The following is a 21,480-nucleotide window of genomic DNA, read 5'->3' on the forward strand; positions in this document are numbered from 1 at the left end:
TTTTTTTATTGCAGGGTTGACTATTGGTAGCCTGGCTCCGCCCTCCTACTTACTTCCGCTCAATTTTCATTTCCTTCCAGTACTCCGTCTGGGTTTGCGGTATATCTATCTCTCTTGGGTTTTCTCCGGTCAAATATTTGTAGGTCCAATCAGCGAACAGAGGGAGTGGCTGAGAACGATGACGTTGAGGACGTGCACTAGAAAGATGTGAGCGAAGCCATTCGGTCCGTTGTGGCAGCAATGCTGCCGAATATCCAGAAGTTAAAGAAGTTAAAGTTGGCTAAGGCTAACGCTAGCGATGCTAATGCTAAATATAAGCCGATAGTTGTTGTCGGTCTCCCCTCTTGTTGCACATGCGCATGACATATGTCACGACCAACCATTAGCGATTGGTTATGGCAGATCCAGAGTGGCTCTGGGAAAATCCAATAGTTTTAAACTTCAACAGAGTACCCGCCTTCAAGGAAGTTAACACTTGTCAATGGAGAGAGGCCAGACTCTCTGTAGAAATGAAATGTACGAGAGTCTGGTAGGACCAGGCTAGACTATTGGTGCTTTCGCAAAATATTAACACAAGGAGAGTTTTGATAAAGACTAAGTGGGTAAAGGCAAATAATAAATCACTTTACTGTAATGCAGCCTTTAAAAACCAGGAAGAGACAACACTTTTATCACATCACGATATTCAAAATGTAAGACGATATCTAGCCTCATATATCAATGTTGATATTATATCGATATATTGCCCAGCCCTATTAACAACTTCTAGAAAGCAAGCATTTTACAAAAATCTGAATGCCCCCCTATGAATTGCGTCTTCAGTCTGAAAAATGCTTTAATTATGGGACTTGTACTGTGTTTCAACACTGAGGCTTAACATTGTATCGTGTGCTATAAACCCTGAGCAGACTGGACCTAGAACCCAGCTATTTAGAAATCTCCCAGCTTTAAATGAATGGTGCAACCTCACTGGAAAAAGGATTACTACATGACATTCCAGCTTTGTTGGTTGAAAGAGTGTCCATGGCAGCCATGTCAGACTACTGTCTGTCTAGGCAACCATAAAGCAGAGATGGCAGAGTGATTGCACACAACTCAGCAAACCTACACATAGAACTAAAAGGGTGCTAACCTGACAGGCAAGTGCATAACGTAACATGACCTACTGTGCTCTTTTTGCAATTAGCAGTTAGTTAGTCAGTTAACCAAAGAAAACATGGTATCTCAGGTATGTGGTTTGTGTACTAGATGTGACTTTGCCAACAGTTAGTCACCACCATTTAAAAAGGCAACCTTGGTAATGTGCTCTTGACATTGTTGAGAAATTAGGTAAGAAAATGTAAACACAGTTCAGCACATGCACTGCGGTTAGACCAACATTATTGTCATTTCGACTAGAATATGTTCCGGTCCTAAGCTGTAATCACACTAAATATATATAGTAGGCTGCTAGGCAGGTTGTTTTCATGTCATACTTTAAATGGTATTTTAATAGTCATGTGTATAAATGAGGTCAAATCTCCTTGTAACTTCCTAGTAAATAAAAGTTAGTGAAAACAAAACAAAAAAAACACACCCACACGCACAAACAGACACACTAAAAGAATGGATACAGCCAGTCAAAGCCACATTTTGTGCTGACGATCACCCCTGGATTACCCCTTCATGGAAGCGGGGATCAGAAAGACTTTAGCTGTCTCCCATTTTTTCTTTTATTCATTAGCCCTCTTTTTTGGAGTGGGACAAATAGTGCCGCCAGTGGGGCTAATAATGCTGGGTCTGTGTGGCTGCCATGACAATACTAGCTGAGTCCACTCCTGACCCGGAAATCCAGCCAACTGACCAGCAGGTGACAAGTTCACATTGACCAACAGGTCACAACATCACAACAATAAACAAATCAATATGCGATCCAAAATTCCCCCACTATCAACAAAAAGCTATAGAGGACCAGACTTTTGTGTTTTCTGTATGTTGTATGAAGCTTTCTCATAGGACTCTGGCAGCCCGTTTTTGTCTCCATGAATGAGACACGGCAGTCATTACCCATGTGCCAAATGGCTATACTTGCTGCTGCTTTATTAACAACTTCAATGCAGCCAATCAGCACACTCTGCAAATCAACAATGGGCCACTTAACATGAACCCAAAGAGCTGGAGTAATTGGATAAGGTGCAATAACTCCGGGAAACAACACTGCAAGTAGTTCACAAGGCAATTCCAGGTGAACATTAAGCACTTCCGAAACATCCACACACAAACAAATCAACGCCGCTGCTTAAAAACCCTGGACACACCAAAATGATGACATAAGACAGCACAAATCCCAGACTGTTCCACTTCCACATGAACTACTCCATGCCAACATTCCCTGTTGCTTCTAGCTTACCAAATGCTTCAGGACCTGGAGAGTCCCATCTTTCACCATAGCAACCCTCTTCATCCATCTTCATCAGATGCCATGCACAGCTCCTTCTAGTTCCAAGGACCTAGTGGTTTTTGATGATGAAAGCCTCTTGTCCTTTTGTTTCAGCTGCCCAACTCCTCACGAGGCAGGAAAAGGGCCAGCGGTTTGCTTCTGGCACAACCACACATCAAACTGAGACTGAATACTTCTATATAATCAATGCACATGAACGTACAGAGAAGGTCATCCTGTTTGTTGGTCGCCTGTATTACTAGGTATTTAAGAAAATGACTGTACAATCCCGAGTAAAGGAGAAAGACTGTGCCAAGTGGTTTTGTAGTGGTATGACATGTATAATTGTGTTAATTTCCATTACAAACCTTGTGAATGGTGCTTTCCCATTTACACTGGGTCAAAAATATATATACAAAAATCTTTAAGTGAAATACTTGACAGGAAGTCTGCATTGAAAGAAAGCACACAACTAGATTCTTTTCAGAGAAAAAACAACAAAAACAGAACAATTAACCAGCATTTTAATAAATGTTAAAAAAAAAAAAAATACAATATATAATTTTACTTTAACTAAATGTATTTTGCTGTTAACAGAACCAAGTCTTTTCAAAGTCCTTATCTCTCACAATAATTTGATAAGGGTCAAAGTTTACAATGAGCCGCTTCAACCCTTAAGCCCTTAATTGGTCCTGGTAAGTTTAGATCCCATTTATGGACGTTATCCTTTCAATGACAAAATACACGCAATGGCCTAAATCTTCCCTACACAGGCTATACACTCCATTCATCGACCGAGTAACTGAATCCTGAGTCCTGGAGGCATCAAGCCTGGGCAAGCAAGAGGTTTATTAAGGACAAGCCTAAACCATGAATGCCCACGAGACAGAGGGTCTTCCTTTGCAAAACTCCATGGGCTTCAATCTTCAATGGCGGTTGTGTGGCCTATTGGACCATCCTAAATGGTGGCTAATTAGCAAGACATTATGGTTGCGTCCACCAGCCCAGCAGGACACAGGATAATGTACAGAGACTAATTATTTAACCCCTCAACTGCCATTCTGCATGAGACACAAAGAGAAGAAGACTCGTTCCCACCAAGGAGGGCCGGTTAAAGGGACATCTGACTAGTGCATTTGTGTTATTGTCATGTTTATGACGGGAAAAATAAAGTTTGGAAAGGAAAATGTGGTGGAAGAAGTCGCAATGACATAAGATGGCTCAATTTGCAAATATTAGCCATGTGAAAACTGAAAAACAAACAAGCTGCTGGCAAGCTCTTTATTTTTTCCCCAGGGAAGACCACTGAGTTTTGCATGAGGACTTGTTTGAGTGCCGAAAACTCACTATTGTCCCTGGGGCCACTAGCAAACAGTGGGTTGGTCGCCTTATGGGTCTGTCACATGAAGCATTTATGGAACAATAAATCACAACGGCAGCTTTTCACGGGAAAGAGGGATTGGAGTGTGTGTGTGTCTTTGTCCATGTGTGATGGTTAGCAGTGGGAGGATTGTTAGGAGTGATAGAGAAGAAGTTTTGGTGTGTATGGGGGGTGGGGGTTGTGTGTTATTTGGGGTAGTACTCTCCCTTGGGATTTGTCCCAAATTTACCCCTGCACCCCACATCCCTGCTTCAGTGGGGGTTATGAGAGAAGGAGTGAGTGAGAGACATTCCTGGGCATAATAAGCCCTGGTGAATGAAGGCTGCAGGGGGATCAGGCTCTGATCCTGATGAGAAGGAGGCCGCGGATCAGGAGCTGCTCTGAGGCTGCCAGTAACACATTGCCAGGTTTTTACTTCATTAGCGTCATGGAAACCCTACATTCCAGCCTCTTGTAAGGGAGCACGGACGGGAGTTGCAGGAGTGAGGGGTGGAGGGGGATCCATAATGAAAACATTGTCAGATCATTCACCATCGAGATGACACCTCAATACCAAAACATTCTGATGCTCTTCTGGAGGAGAGACTCTTCGACATTTAAATGTTATGGACCCACAAACATAAGGCCATAGACTCCCATATGATAAAATGTTATCCTTAGAATCTGGTATGGAAATAATATCACATTTGTTGATTTAGTCTATGCATTATGTAGGGAGCAATGAAACCTGTAGACATAGCAATATTCCTTAGCTGGGACATTTGTGAATCAGTAGTCTTCACTTTGGGAGGTTTCCCTACACCCTCTGACCCTCAGGCTACTCCAGTGTTTCAATGTGAAATTATTTCTTTGGTACCCCACAAACTACAAGCCTCTATACAGGTCCAATGTTAACCTGCAGGGTTGGTGCAATGGTCCAGTTTTAACACAGTACAACAGAGTTTGATTTACTGGTGTCTAGGCCTGCACGATAAATCGGCTTCACCCTCAGCCAATCCAATGACAAAAGTGCCTTTGCGAGCGCAGTAGTTCGGAAATAAACCAAATGGGTATTGATGAAAACCCAGGTACTAGTGACGAGAATCAGCCAACCACTCAGTCTCAAACCGAACTCGTTCCGAAAAAAGGTGTGGAAGTATTTTGGATTCAAGCAAGACGACGAGGGTCAGTCTGATGTGATTTGCAAGGCATGCTTTTCCCTCGTTGCAGCACCGCAAGGTAACACCACAAATCTTTACCAGCACCTCAAACGTCACCACTAAGTGCAATATGATGAAGCCGTACAAGGCAAGAGGTCCGAAAGACATTTCAATTAACCTATTTAGGGCAGGGCCATATTCAGCACAGTGCATTAAACTTCTATTTTTGGTAACCTACTTGAATGGCCAGTTGAATGTTAATTCTATAAAAAGGCAAGCAGTTAAAAGAGTGTGCTAAGAAATCATTCTGTTTTTGATAATGTACTTAAATTGGCAATTGACAAACTTCATTTCTCTAGAGACTGAAGCTGTAGCTGCAGCATGTTGATTGACATGTTTCAATTATGTAAAGACATGTTCAAGGAGTTCAGATAAAGCCTGTATCAGGGCCATATTTAGTTCAATGTGTTATAAGTCACTATTTTTGGTAGCCTACTGTACTTAAATGGCCAGTATGTACTTTATTTTCTTTATTCATTGAAGCCTCCATGTTTACAGGCTTGTGGTGATGTGCAAAAGGTGACAAAATAAATCTATGTTTGGAACTGCCAATTTGTTTTGTTTTGTCATGGTTCATGTGTGCAATAAACATTACACTTCGTGATAAAAAAAAAAAATCGTGGAATCAATCGTGATATCAATCGTGATATCAATTCTAAGCTAACAAAATCGTGATTCATATTTTTCCCCGAATCGTGCAGGCCTACTGGTGTCACACAACAGATGTTGTAACAGACTGTAACAGTCAGCATCTTAGAGTATGTATCTTAAGTATCTTAGACTCAATCATTCAATGTGAAAATGTTTGTAATAGTTAACATCTGCCCACAATGTATAGACTACCATATAAGAAATAGAATGATTTTGTCGCTCAAGGCTATCAATGCTAAAAAAAAGATGCTGATGCTTTTCCTTGATGTGTACTATAAAGAACCTCTTTCAGTTTGGGGACTAAACATCAATGGCTTGACTCTTTGAAGAACAAAACTTCCACTAGGGCCTGACACAATATGACTTGGCAACATTCCTTTCGCTCTGGCCCTAGCTATGCTCAGTCATGCATTGCAAATTATGGGAGCAATGTATTATCTATGCTTCAAAACATTTGAGGGAACGGAGGGGTGCTTATTGCCACAAAGCAAGTGTGAAATCACTAAACATGTCACAACTGGGTCTGCAGAGGTCCGATCAAATGGAAGCAGCTCATGGCAGAGGGGGCTAAATAGGATGTTGAACAGGCTAGTCATGACCAATGTCAATCAAAACCTCTCAATGTGTCCTATTGAGTCAGACCACAGCTGGACATTCCAGCTACTTACACCTAAATAACCAACTAGGACTCTGTAGTGGCGGTTGTTTCAAAGAAATTGTGCATTCATCAAAAGCTAGGGTAAGCCTAGGTTTCAAGGGGCTCCTTTGAGACTTGCCCCCTTCTTCAAAAGACAAGCATCCAAATGTTGGTCTAATAATCACTGTGTGACTCAATAATCTTTGTTTTCTTCAAATGGATTCTTCTTTAATTGGCTAGGGTGAAATGCCACATTCTTTCACATTACCCCCTCACCATAACAGCATCTTACAGGGAATTTATGCATGATGCTAAAAATGACCTTATCGTTTCAATCTAAATTTAAACCATTTGCCCAACAGTGAGGGGGTTTTGTAAAATGGGTCCACTTAACCTTTAACACTTGGGCAGGGTCACTGCAATGGGTGGCCCATACATCTCTTGATATCCCCTTCCCAGCATACTTCCTGTGGTCAGTGGCCCTGGTCCACCTCTGTCGACAGACCACCGGCGGTCCACTCTACGGATTAGCAGATTACATGCAGCTGGTAAAAGGCAGGGTGACTTTGCCTTCCCAGACTTCTATACTCATACCGAGGCATTCCCTGTTGCTTCACCTTTGAAGCACTTTTTCCCATGACTGCATGCACAAAGAGCTGGCGTTTAAAAAGACCTTGAGGCTAGACACACAGCACCTTCCACCTAGGTGGGGGGCTTTTATGTTCCCACTCTGCAGGCTACTGCCTTTGTAAGGCTTGTTAGCTGTTCAGGAAACCAAAAGTTAATGGAAAAGTATGCTCAACGAAGGCTGAAGATAGATAATGCTTATGTTTGACTACTAGAGAGGAACACAAGATATAACGACACATTGCAAACTCCAGTGATAAAGATCTGAATTGACAATTCAAATTTCCAAGAGTGGCCTAGTAAAAAGTTCCAAGATATCTTTCTAGTCAACAGCCACATTTACCCTTGGATATTTCTCTCTTTAGTTGTTCGCATATAAATGAGATACCCAGTGCGAAGTGAAGAATTTGTTTTACCCCCTCTTTCATTTCTCTTTGGAGCTGTCTGTCACAGTGAGGAAAGACAGGCAACCTTTCTCTCTGGATATCCCCCCACATTTCCACCACCACCACCTACTGTTGATGCAAAGCTCTGAAGGTTGGCATTCCAACTATGCTTTCTTGAAGAGAAACTGCAAATCCCCCCACCACCGTCCAACCTCGAGCTGGCAGCCAAACTAGTCAGGCATTGGGCTGAAGAGACTACAGTTGCTCCCCAAGCTGTGTAATGAAGGCAAAGGAACATCAGCAGGCCAGAGAGATGGGAGGTGGGAGAGCTGCCCAACTAGTACAAAGATGGGCCCCTTTAGTACACCTGTCAAGGGGAAAAACTGGGAGGTGAGGGGGCTGAGGTTGGGGGACAAACAGCATTGAGAACAAGAGGACACTGTTTAGCTTTACTAGCATCCTAATCCTGAGAGAATGGGCTTTGTGTGATAGAAAGTGTGCACTAGAAAACGTATTCTCATAACTGTCAAGGCATTACTTTAAAATGTTTATAAGAAGGGAATTGGGACCAAATATACCTCGCATTTCAAGAATAATTTCAGTTGGAAGATAAAGAAGATAATCAGGAGTTCAAGAAAAACAATGGCCCTCTATGAACACAAGGCAATGTTTTCCTTCTTACCAAGGTTACAATTAAAAGCTCAAGCAGACACCGGCCTTACATGGGGTTGAAAGCATTTAGGGCTGTGGAGGCAATGCTGATGGACTCCTGTCAGTCCTTTCAAAAGGTACTAAAAATCTAATGCCAAGGGGCCTCCTGCATGGGCCCCATCATCATTCAAAGTTATGAAATATGCAGATTTAGAGGCTCCTAAATTCAGTCCTAACAATTGGTAAGGTGAAAAGACACTGTTCTAGGAAGCCATAATCCGTTTGGAGAAGCCAATTCAAGAGAGATAAAGGTATTGTTGCTTGTGTGCCGGTTGCTTTGGCAAGTTCAATCACACCCCAATAGCTCCACTTTCCTCCCCTGCCCTTTCTACACCCCAATGAGACCTTATTGGAGTCTCACAAGACATGACAGACTCCAGTTGATCCTGGCTATGCTTCACGCTCAGTCTGTCTGCCTCCACATCAAACAGGGTCTCTGTTCCTTTCACTGAGCACAGCAACGGAGTTCCTAAACTTACAGAACGTTGTGGACAAAGACAGTGGCTGGTTATCCTTCTCTCTCCCCCATCAGCTCCGCTGGCCTTTAACGAGTTATGAGCTGTACCCAGCATGGGGCTGACACAGGCACATGCAAGCATGCCCTAAGGTTGGCTCTGGCAGAAAAACAAGGCTAATTATGCTCAACCTAGCCCTTGCTACACAGGGAATTGCAATATCATCTGAAGAAACTGATATAACACAAAATCAGTGTTTAAGATTGAAAACTATTTACCCAAATCTCACTGAAAGACCAGGGAGGCTGGGATACCTGCGTCATGCCGTGAGTAAACACAGTTAGTGCCTGTGCTGAAGTGAACATAAACAGCATGTTAAAACCCATTACTTACTTTGATGACAGGCTAAAATTGAAATAGACACCTGTCACCTGCACCATCTTACCAGTTCACTATGCTTGACTCTTATGTACAAATTCTTTCTTGTAAAGTTGACTCGCCGAAAGCGCAGTTAAGGTGAATAGACGGCGGAGTTATCTTTCACCACATAGATATGCTCCTGAATAACAGAACACACAGACTTAAGGAGTTCAGAGCAGTCCATGTTATTTGGCTTCATGACATAGGGATTTGTGATCGTCACTTTTGCTGATCTAAGAATGGGTTAGACTTTGTTATAAGTACAATGCATATTAAGTGTCCTGTAATTTCAATCCAGAAAAAAATGCGTATCTTCTACAAAATCTTTATATTCAATCTGTGATGGCCAGCTGTTGTGTAACAACGGGCAGAACAAGAGCAGGAGTTTCAAATCAAGCTTTCAACCACAAAAAAAAAGACACATTGTGTTTTATGAGGGTTGTTATTAATCACAAACATGGCCATGAATCTTAAAGACATCTCATACATTTTGTATCCCCACTAGTGGATGCATCTGAATCAAATGAGTGTATTAGTGAATGAATAATTTGCACCACAGATGCTGTTTAAAAATGCAGGACGTCAATTAATGCTGCCCTGCCTAATTCTAGATGACTTTAATCCAATGCAGGGGTCGAGGCTACAGATTCAAGGGCTACTTAAGCTTATTCAAGAGGATAATTTTGCCATCTTTGTTTCAAAGCCTTAATCCAAGAAGGGCGAGGGGAGGTTTTCTGATCACGCAACCAAACGGGTGTTGGTTAAATCTGCCATTCTGAAAACTGAAAAATACTGCCATCTTTTATATCCCTAATACTTCACAGTTGGACTAAAAGCCTCAAATGTGTATAAGAAGCCTCCAGAACGGTGTTTCTAAAGTACAGCCCCCTGTCAGAGCCCACAATCCTTGGCTTCTCATGTGTAGTGTGGGAATCCTGAAGCTTTATCTTAGTGTGTGGCAGACATCGACAGCCTCCCAGAACAAAGCTGCCCCAACAAAAACATAGCCCATAACCATAAATCTTACCAGAGGGAAGGAAGGAGAGAGACACACAGAGAGGGATCTTCCTTGGGTTACAATTTGAAAACAACTTACAAATCTTCAAGTGCAGTTGGGCTATTAAACTTGACAAGTCAACATGGTTTTGCCACCTGTATACATTGTGCACAGCCAAAAGATAGATTTTCAGCTGATGGTGCCCTGAAAAGTAGATGATTTCATGTCCTCTTTCCTCAGGCAGATGGAATAAATGGACCTGCCATATGTCACAATACTCTGCACTTTAATCCCAGGCGTACCAATCCAAAGATCTAACCCTAGCACGGCATCAATTAGACAATAGCTGTGCTTTTAAACAAAGATCACCCAAAACAATTAAGGTAATGTAATAAATCCTTTTAGACAGCTTAGTAAGGAAGATAAGTATGATTAAATCAAGACTCCCAAACCATGAATATAACTTGATCTTCGAGAGGCAACTTTAAAGTAAGGAAGGCTAGTTGTCTTGTGCTTGTGGTAATTTACAGTGGCTTTAAATATATGGCCACAGTAAAAGAACCATAAAAGGAACTTTTTGGAGGCAAGAAGAAGCTTTCAATGCTTTACAGTGGCTCCCAGACCCAGAGGGATAGACTGTCTAAACAGAGCACAGTTACAGCCATTAAGACAGTCTGGAATGGTTGGTGAAAAGCCCAAGTAGGGCTAATTTTAGACCGGTATTTCACAAGGGGTGATTTAGAATACAAATCGCTAAAATAGCATTTAGGCTTTCTCTGAGGACCCCGACCAAAATCACTTTCCCACAAAGCTTTAGCATCATGGCAGAATACTTAACCAGCTTCCGAATAGAGAAAAATCACTTATTTCCGCCACATCTTTCCAGCACAATTCAAATAAAAAGGCACAACAATAAAGCTAAAAATGCAACTCAGTAAAGTATAAGTAAGTTAAAAGTTTAACATCAGTGTAACCATTGTAACATTTTTCTTACTACCAATGATTTGGAAAAAAAGAAGAGTAACTCTAAAAACATTTTTTGGTCCGGTGCATTACAGAGTATTACTGAACATTATAAAAGACCTGCGAAACATTTTAATCAGGGCCCTGTGAATTATTACAACCCAGAACCTCCAAACGCCTATACTGATTAACTGAAGACACTTATGACTCAATACATACTGTGTACATATAAGTATATGTACACAGTATGTATTAAATTAAAAATAAAGATAGAAATTAAAAAATAAATAAAGAGCATTACAGCAGTATGCAGATATCCCAGGAAAGGTGTTATTAATAAGGGTGACAAGGTATCTGTGCAAAAGCAGACAGATCCAGATACTTAAGATTTAGAACTTTAATAGAATTATAAAACATGAAGTGTAGCATTCAAACTAAAAAGCTTTCCTGTAACACCCTGTCCGCAGCTTCACTGACTGAATTGCTCGCTGGTGCTGTTTTCATTCTTAAGCAGCTGACGCAGAGAACTGGTCATCATTCTGCTTGGCAGCATTGGAGCATGAAAAAACACTGATAACACACCTGTCCCAGTCAGACAGGCAGCCACAACAATGCACCCTCGTTCCTAAAATAGATGATGAGACGCACAACAATCTCGTGCAGAGCGGATCCTGCAAAACACAGCAACTCCAAAACAGTGTGGGAGCCTGTTTGTTGTGAGTGAGGACACGCTAGGGCCAGATGTTTGTTACGCTCATCTGGTCCCCAAACTTCCCCTGTGACCCCAGTTAAGACCAATCTTCAAAATAATAAGCCCTTCCAATTACTGATATGTCCTTCACACAAGTGTTCACTGGACAACGTAAGACCTTAAGGAAGAATGTAAAGATGTGTCAAACTGTGGCGATGCTACAGTGTCACTGACCTGACAACAATGAAGGCACAAACACAAATTTCTTCTCAGGCACTACTAAAAAAACTAAATTCAGTCATGCGTCATTTCCTCCAACCACAACTGAACAGCAACTACATTATAATTACCATTTATGGTCGATGTGCATTGCTAGAAAAATAAACTTTTTATAAATAAAAACAAACATTCTTAATGGCTGAAGAAACCCCCCCCAGGGACCAATCCCACAGGCCACAGCTATTCTTGACTTGGGAAAGTATCATTTCTGCAAAAGCTGCCAGTTATCAGCAGCATGCTAGTCTGCAGATGCCTCCTGGGACAATGGGTGTCAGACTCACATCGTTGACTGTGAATGCAGGCACTGTTGCGAGAGGTACAGGGCTCTAAGCTGAATATTGCTCTTGACTATTGGCCCTGCGTGGTTTATAAAAAAAAAAAAAAAAAAAAGGAGGGTTCACTTAGGTTTCAGCGAGTGGCCAGAGTAATGAGAGGTTTGAACTATTGTGAACTGCTGCAGAGACAATATGGCCATAAATTAGAGGGGGGTTTAAATCACATCCAATCACAGCACAAGCCATTGACTCTTAACAATCTGTTAGCCAGCTCTGCTAAAGCCTGAGAGTGCCAAACCTCCACAATGGCACTTTGAAGATGTTTAGTGATGACAACCATCCTGATATGATATGAAATAAAATCCAAATACCTTAATATGAGGTCTGTGTTTGCATGGGATACTAGTGTAAAAATCACTGCTGCGTCAAACATTCTCCCTAACTTATTTCCTGGAGTTTAAACATTACTTTGAGACACAATGATCTCTTTGCCAATTCCTCAATAGGTCCGTTTTCTACATCCTAATCAGCCTATTTCCCCAAATCTGCCCTTTCCTGCGTTTAGCCAAAACAAGCCGTCTAATGGGAATACTTTGCTTTCCAATCATGTGTTAGCATCTCAGTGACTACATTTGCACAATTGAGCTTGTGCTTACTGGACCTGTAAATTGTGGGTTAGCATTAGCAGCAGTGTGGGCTGACACAGTTGCTGAATTGCATTCGTCATGAGTTTATTTTTAAACCCATTTAAGGTATGATGCAATTGTCCTTTTGGAAAGAACAGAGATTATAATCCGGTTTCTTAATGACAAGCAGCAAGGGCAAAATGTCTAGTATGACAGCTATGCAACCTTGGTACGTAGCAAGGGCCTGTGCATGAATGCTGTATGTTGATCTACTTAATCTGATACCAAACCGAACAAAGTTACAACTGTATCTGTGGTTGGGAACACTTGACTAGGTCAGAAACAAATAATGTGAAGCCATGAAAGTTTACGGTACAGTTCTTACGTCGATCTCTTGCACATGATGATTTAATGCTTTGATCCTTGGCATACTGACAGGTCATTGAAAAGCCTCTCAAGCTTAAAAAAAAGTGGTCTCTGTGAGTCCTACTCTCTATAATGCCGACATGTCCAGCCCGGTCAAGTACCTTTACTGACCTCTCCAGAGAGATGTCATGGATGTCATGGCACAGTGGTAACGGGGGAATAACGGGTACCACCACCACATGCGCCTTCCCCTCATCTTACTTAGACCTTTCCAAACCAGGTCTGGGGATTAGCAAATCTAGGTCTGATCCAAAAGCCAACGCCGAACGTACCAAGTCAGGAATGTAATAACCGCCCACACAAATACACAACTTCACTATGGTTTGGAAATGATCTATTTCATCACTGACGAGGGGAAGCCTATATTACTGGCTTAGAGGGTGTTTTATTCTGTCTAAAAAGCTTGGGTGTCAAAAGTGCCTGCTGGAATGCTGCTGTCAGTGTCATTTTGAACATTTAACAGAGAGAACATTGTACAGTGTGAAACGATCCTTATCATTTGATGTTAAAATGTCTTTATAGGGTAATTTACTCTGACTAATATGGGCGCCTCCCTAGGGAGGTGTTCCAGGCACGTCCAGCTGGGAGGAGGCCTCGGGGGAGACCCAGGACTAGGTGGAGGGATTATATCTCTAACCTGGCCTGGGAACGCCTCGGGATCCCCCAGTCGGAGCTGGTTAATGTGGCCCGGGAAAGGGAAGTTTGGGGTCCCCTGCTGGAGCTGCTACCCCCGCGACCCGACCCCGGATAAGCGGATGAAGATGGATGGATGGATGGATAATATCAACATTTGTGGCATTGCTTACCTTGACCTTAAAGCTAACCAGAATATCGTGAATCCTTACTGTGTAGTTTTTTAGAGAGACTATTACACATTTGTATTTTCTACTGTACAGATAGAAACAAGGAGGGCAAGAACCAAAGTAAAAGTGAGATAAGGCTGGTTGACTGACCGAGCAGCCAAGGCCACAGTGGGACAAAACAGGTAGACAGACCTGGGACTGTGTACATTGTGGTGAAAGCAACAGTGTGTACACAAGAGTTGACTGACGGCCGTTACCTTGTTGCTGTGCTCACGCCGTCTATTGCCCATTTTTCCCCTCTACACTGCCACAGGTTCAGATTTTAAAAAAGGACATATTTATGAGCCAAATGTAATAATGACAAAGAAGAGAGGGCAGGGTTTAAACACACTGATGTTCTCATGGCATCACAAGTAACAGGAAACAAGATGTTAGGCCATGTTGGGGTGCAGTCTTACTAAAAAAGTACACATCCACAATGACCAATTGTTGTGGCAACAAATCATTAACAGGTTACCTTTAAAAAAGACAGCAGCAGTTAGTATTTGAATCTACTAGTGTGAATATAATTGATAGGACAGTGGTTCCCAACCTGGGGTCCGGGGACCCCTCATGGGGGCGGCAAAGATCACAGGGGGGGGTCGCAAGTCTTTATCTGGTTTGAGGTAAAAAACAAAATATGTGCATGTTTAACAAATTATGATAATACACTAGAATATATAATGTATATAAAAGTCAGTATAAAAACTAAATATTTTTGTTCTGGCTTAAAATTGTAGGCAGGCTACTTAGTAGGCCAAACCTCCGGGACCTCTTAACCTGGGACCCTTCCTGTCATCAGGTCAGCTGCTAGCTGCTATCATCCTCGTTTCTCCTGCCGTCACGGCATCACTATTTTATAAATGAAACATGGCGGAGAAACGTAAAAGTGCTGATAACTGCTCTCTATCAAAAAAGAAAGTAAGGCTGTATCTCGAGAGTTACCTCAACTTCGGTTTCGGGGGGGGGCTCAGCTTTTCTTAGACATAAGTAGGGGGGGCGCCAAGGAAAAAAGGTTGGGAACCACTGGTCTAGTAGAAGAGCGTGATGTGTTGGCCACTTTTTATCATGAGCAGAAAGAGAAATTACCACAGCAGAAAGTTACAACAGTGTGTATTTTGCCACATTTCCAGCAATCCCAGTGGTAACTCACTCCAAACATACCTTTGCAGTTGAAAACTTCTTTGAGTTGTAGAAGCACATCAGCAAACTTGCGCACATCGCTGACTAGCTGCATAATATAGACTGGGTCTGAGATGGGGATATCTGGGCTGTCCGAGCTCACCGAGCCGCTCTTTGAGACCCTGCCCGGCACCCAGGGGCCCGCACTGCTAGGGCTTGCTGAACCCAAGCTGGAGCTGGAGAGTCGGGAGATGCCTAGAGAGAATTTGGTTCCACCACCTCCGCCACTGCTGCTGCCGCCGCCGCCGCCACCACCACCACCACCGCTGCCTCCTCCTCCTCCTCCTGATCCTCCACCAGAACTCTGGCGCAGCATGGCAGCCAGCATGTCTTAATGGTCCAGTGGCCCTTAGGCCTGGTGATTGTTATCACGCAGTGTTAGCTCCGTGCTCAGACCCAGCACCGCACCACAACAGGGATGAAGGATTCTGCCAAAGAGAGAGAAGACTCTTAATCCTGACTAGAACCATTTGGAATACCATTACTGACTGCTTCAGGTGGGACACGTTACCAGATGGGTTTTAGCAGGACAGACACCCTCACAGCAACTGGCCTGTTCTTCATCCTGCTTCACTTTTACTATAAATGTTTTCCATGGTGTTCAGAACACTAGGAAACGGGTTGTCCGTCTCGGTTGTTTGTTGACAATATTCAACATGTGGATTTTCTATATTTCCCTTGAAATTAACGATAATTAATCTGCAGGGAGTTTGAATGGGTCAATCAGAAGAAAATCAAGTGTGTAGCTGGACAGTTATAGTGCTGCTGTCTGTCTGGAATAGTTCACAAAGATACTGTTTTGAACGTGTGGGGTCATTCAATCAAGTAGTTGTTGGAGTACTAAACAGTCTCAGCATTATTGATCTTAATATAATAATGATACCAATTACAACCCAAAACATAATCTGACAAATCAAACCAGTCCTTACCATGGAGTTACACTATGCCTACTGTATGTTTGGCTGTGAAGAGCAATGCCTCACAGGACATGAAACTTATAAGTACATGATATATTCAATTAGTAAGTTTGTGAGGGACAGCTTTCACACTATATTCATCGTTTGCCTCTGTGCCCTTGCTTGATGTTACCATCAACTCCTGATGTAAACATTAATTTGCTGCACTTTAATTCAATTAAATTTGAAATACAAGCCAAACATTCATAGGTTAAAATCAAAGTGTCTATGCGATAGAGGGAAAGAAGCAAACACTTCAGAGAAAAATACAGGTGGTCATGCATGTCCCTTTCTACACTGCGTCTAAGCGCATCTCCCCTTGCACAGGCAACTAATGAACACGACACTGCTGGTTGAAAACTCGAAAATATGATGATTTCTTGCTTATTGCTAAATAAAACAAAATGAACTTAACCCCCATTAAGAGCGTCAGATCATTAGGGTCGGCTAGTTAATTCGGCATCCATAAACTCTACCAAACAACACTCTTTGTCATCATATATCGACTTTTACAACCAGTTCTGACTGCTATATCGCGGTCACCATGAGTTAACGTTAGCTCAATGAATCGAAGAGCAATCTTAACTTGGGGGGTTTGTGGACGTAATAGGCTACATGCTTGGTGTATTCAAGTTATGCCGAATTGGTGTGTTAAGGGGGAAATACAGTTTTAACGTAATTTTTCCACAAGAGCAAGGAACAGTTAGGCTGTTTGCCTCCAGCAAAAGGCAGCATTGAAGCACTAAATGTGTGAACGGAGTTCAAAAAGTAACGTTAAGCAGCTAACGTTAGTTAAGTTAAACCGTCTCTAGACACTTGTCCTGTTTTCAAATGTTAGGTCAAATTATTCATCAGCAGTTGTATGTTTTTGTAGCAACTCAAACAAGCATTACAAATTAGCAGACATAATTACAAACCTGCCATCGGATCCTAAAACATTTCAGCCGAAAAAATCCTGAAGCGGAAAAGTGACCGAAGATCAGTCTTGAGAAGTACGAATTATTCCACAACCACTACGCTATCCTTATCTTTCACTGCCGTACGTTTCCCCAAACCCCTTACTGTCCCGGCTCAGCTCCACTGTGTTCAATCGGCTCCTCTCTCCATGTGATGTAACGTAGTGTGTGTGTGTGTGTGTGTGTGTGTGTGTGTGTGTGTGTGTGTGTGTGTGTGTGTGTGTGTGTGTGTGTGTGTGTGTGTGTGTGTGTGTGTGTGTGTGTGTGTGTGTGTGTGTGTGTGTGTGTGTGTGTGTGTGTTGGGGATTTCGTGTGGAGTCCTCCTTCAACAGGTGCCCGGAGTTTTAAAGTGTCAAGCAACCCGTAAAATCGTTGAACCTCCGGTTATGCCTTTCAAAATAAATTCTCTGGATAGGAATTTACAATTTGCTACATGTCAATGTGTTGGTGTCACTTTGAAAAAACGTTTAAAAAATTAGACTACAATATGTATCCCCATATTCTAAACCTGTAAGGTTGTCATAAATATTGCACCTAAAAATGCCCATGCATGCAAACGGATTTTCCGAGTGACGTCTTGCTAAACCTTTATTCTGAACACAATATATATTTACTTCCGGTATGATTTTTGATGGCTTTGTTTTTATTAACACAACCTGAAATCTGTGAAACATACAGTGCGTCACCTTAAAAACAACAGAATTGATAAGAGTTCAATAAGATGCATTACGTAGTCTGATTAGCATTGTAATAGAGATAGAGATACATTGCTCTGCTGCTGCAGGGGCAGCAGACAGTTTATTGCGTTTGCCTTGGTTGTAAATCTATGCAGTTTATTCAGAGGCCTTCTTCAATAGCAAGTCTGTGTTCCAGCCACAGTTGGTTTCTTTGGAGGAGGAAACTGTTGGACATGGGGACATTCTCCTGAGAAAGACACACAACTGTCTGTTATTTTAAAGAATAAATAGGAGTGCTCTATAGATAACAGCACTTGGTCACCTAGGCCTATATAGGCTTTTACTGTTAATACGCCTCAACTGTTGCCTATATGGTAAATAAACAAAAAACAAAAAGGAATTGGGTCTTTAACCTTTTAGGCTTTTTAACCATGTGCAACGAAAATAAATCTAGCACTGGAGGTTGCAAGTAACACACACATGATTGACATCTCCTGGTAAAATGAATGTAGTGCAGTCAAATAAGGCCGTTGCACATTATGTCAAGTGTGAATCTTTTCATTTTACAATAAATAAGGCTTGTGCTTGAAATAAATTGCTATGATATATGGATGTCTATGGTTTAACTATATCTGAATGGCATGTTATGCCCTTTATTTCCTAAGAAAAAAGGATTTTAGAAAACAAAAACATTTTGTAATTGTTAAGTTATCGTTAAGTTATTAATTAATTTATTTCCCCTCAGTCCTCTCTTCTTTCTATTGTTATGATAACCTTTAAAGCATATGGCACAAAACAGTATATAGTCTATTATGATGAGGTGCATCAGAGAAAACAGGTAGCCTACTAAGGAGCATTTTGTTTTATTTTTCTCACTTGTAAGGGCTCTATTAAGAGCCCTTACAAGCTCTATTAACAGCCCTTACAAGTCACTACTTTATTTTTTGGAAATGACAACGCTGTAGATGTTTTTAGAAGAAAGAAGGAATCTTTATTTGTCACGCACAATTATACACATTACAATTTGCAGCGCAATTTCTTCAAATGTTTTGTATATGGTGGGAGGAAACCGGAGCACCCGGAGTAAACCCACACAAACACGGGGACAACATGCAAACTCCACACAGAAAGGCCCTGCCCGGACCGTAAAGACAGTAAAGTAGTGTGAAGATTAAACATTAGAGCTATAGTGCGTAGTTTCTGTCTCCCCCACGAGGAATTCTAAACTGTCGGCGCATCAACATGATACAAGCCTTCTGTGATCGCGCACCACCCCCACCTCTCCTCCACGCAGTTGCTAGTAGCCAAGGAGGACACAGAGGATTAAAAAAACATGATGGACTCTTCAGAAGAGGGAATTATCTTCACTCAAGCTTCTGCGTGCGAATGTCACTGGACGACACCATTATCTGAACATAGCCGTACTGAGAAATACAGAGAGAGAGTTTTGTGGAGCTGATAGTCTTAATTAGCTTTGTATCAACTCATTTGGGAATAGCTTGAATGTAACGGACATCCATTAAAAGAAAAATGTTACACACTAAAGCTTTAAGCATCGTGGCCATTCCAACCCTGTATTCTGTATGTATATAAAGGTAAATATGTCTGAAAGATTATACTTGCTAAAGCTAAATCTTTCTGATGAACTGAAACTAAACTAAAACTAATTCAACTCAATTTAGTTTAGTTTATAGAGTCAAATCATAACATAAGCTTCCTCGGGACCATTTAAAGGAGACTGTCCTCCCCAGAGAAACACTCCCAGAGGTCATTTGTTCAAGCAGCAATTACGATCTAAATATTTACGTTTCTAGTGGCAGCGCCCTCTAGTGGTCATAGTAGTTATTACTTTCCGCATAAGGATGCAGGCGGGGGTGGTGGATGGGTCATAACATTGAGTACTGTTTGGAAATCAAAGTAAATGGCGAGTTTTTTTAACTTAAGGAACGTCACGTTCAGCGTCACATGCGTAACCTTCAGCAACCTTCAAGTGAAGTAACATCTAATTGTAACCCAAACCACGATTATTATTTTTTTAGACCTAACTAAGTAGTTTTTGTGCCTAAACATAACCAGACTGTGACCGTGGCAAGTTTTTTCTTTTTTCTTTTTACTTTACGAACATCACGTTCTGCATCAAGTGCGTAACCGGATGCGACGTGAAGTCTGATTTTTAACCCAAACCATGTTCCTTTTCTAAACTTAACTGAGTAGTTTTGGTGCCTAAACATAACCAAACTGCAACCATTTAACAACGTTACGTGTTTAAAGTCGTGACAGCGACCAACGTTCTCTGGTTTAGATATATGTTGGTATTACCACCACCACTGGTGGCGCTATTTGATAAAATGTTCCCGTGGGTCGTACGACCCATGTCATCGTATGGTTTGGACAGGGGCGTAGCACAAAATTCTGGGCCCTGTAGAAAGGCATTTTCTATGGGCCCCTCCCTGCATCCACAGCTATTCATTCTAGCATCTTTTTGGGGCCTCCTCACATGAGGGCCCTGGGTACTCAGTCCCCTTTTTCCCCCCAGTCCGATGCCCCTGGGTTTGGAGGACTTGTTGCTTTACAGACAGTAGATCTAGACCACACTCCATAATTTTTTTTTAAGATTATTTTTTTTGGCCATTTTAGGGCTTTATTTATAGGATAGCTGAAGACATGAAAGGGGAGAGAGAGGGGGGGGAATGACATGCAGCAAAGGGCCGCAGGTTGGAGTCGAACTACACACTACGTAATTTACATAGACCCAACAATTCCCTCCCAAGAGGAAGCATTTGGCGGTAGAAACCTGGGACAGAACTGGGCTCTAGGTGGGCGGCCATCTGACGCTGCCGGTTAGGAAACAGAGACACTAGCAAACACAATTGGAAAACTAACTATAACTATACTCAAAAATGAAATGCAAAAGTCAAAACTAAAGTAAAATTAAAAAAACTAATTGAAATTTCAAAACTATAACTTTTCATAGAGGTAAATGATCCCGTGTCGGTATATGTCTGGCGTGCTTCTTGACACGACTGATATGCGATCGTGATCGTAAGCTTCAACGGTAATAAAATCTGAAAACAAATACGACCAAATGTGCCCTCTGGATGGTTCATTGCAAATAACAGAGGACATGGAGTATATCTGCGTTTTGTTTTTTCCCACAGGAAATTCTATAAATTGAAATGGAGTCACAGGGTTGCCAAGTACCGATCCGTTATGGCCCGCTCGAGACAAATAAAGGGTTACAATGTCGGGGACATTCCAAACTCTTTTTCTCTCTACTATGGAACCACATATCACACATGGTCCTGTGCTCTGTTCGATATCACGTTGGAAGAGAGAGAAAACCTTGCCTCGGCTCGGTGGGGGTAAAATATAAACGCTGCCCAGCCTTGAGATGCTACATGTTTCGCATGTACATTCTTCACACGTGCTTTTTTCTTGCACTGCAATAGTTGTTCGTATCCCACAGTGATTTAACCAGAACAATAAATGTTTCAATAGTCTAAGTGGATCATTATGCTGTAATAAACGCAATGGCGGTACTCGTACACTTAATTCTTCCAAAACCCCATAGAGTTCTGTTGGACTGAAACTCCTCCCTGGGTTTCTGAGGGCTTCTAGAAACAGTCCCGCGAATGATGGTGTTGTTGATAATTGTGTCAAAGACTCCGGCTGTTGGTGTATGAATGTGTTATGCACAACGTTAAGGTTTAGTGCAGCTTGCAAT

At 41.9% G+C, this 21,480-nt stretch overlaps 1 protein-coding gene across 2 annotated transcripts in view; it reads right to left on the reverse strand.

Annotated features, from left to right (window-relative positions):
• arhgap29a (Rho GTPase activating protein 29a) overlaps positions 1–17,274 on the reverse strand; it is a 39,454-nt gene extending 22,180 nt beyond the window's left edge. The window contains exons 1-2 of one of the 2 annotated variants that reach the window (XM_078280257.1): positions 17,041–17,274; positions 15,150–15,595 (exon numbers count right to left, since the gene is read on the reverse strand). In XM_078280257.1, the coding sequence (XP_078136383.1) occupies positions 15,150–15,495 (346 nt within the window). In that variant the 5' untranslated portion in view covers positions 15,496–15,595; positions 17,041–17,274. The remainder of the gene's footprint in view (positions 1–15,149; positions 15,596–17,040) is intronic. The other variant, XM_078280256.1, reaches the window with a different exon arrangement.
• Between the last annotated feature and the right edge of the window lie 4,206 nt (positions 17,275–21,480).

This window comes from Sander vitreus, chromosome 22 (genome assembly GCF_031162955.1).
Source record: "Sander vitreus isolate 19-12246 chromosome 22, sanVit1, whole genome shotgun sequence".
NCBI classification, from domain to species: Eukaryota; Metazoa; Chordata; class Actinopteri; order Perciformes; family Percidae; genus Sander; species Sander vitreus.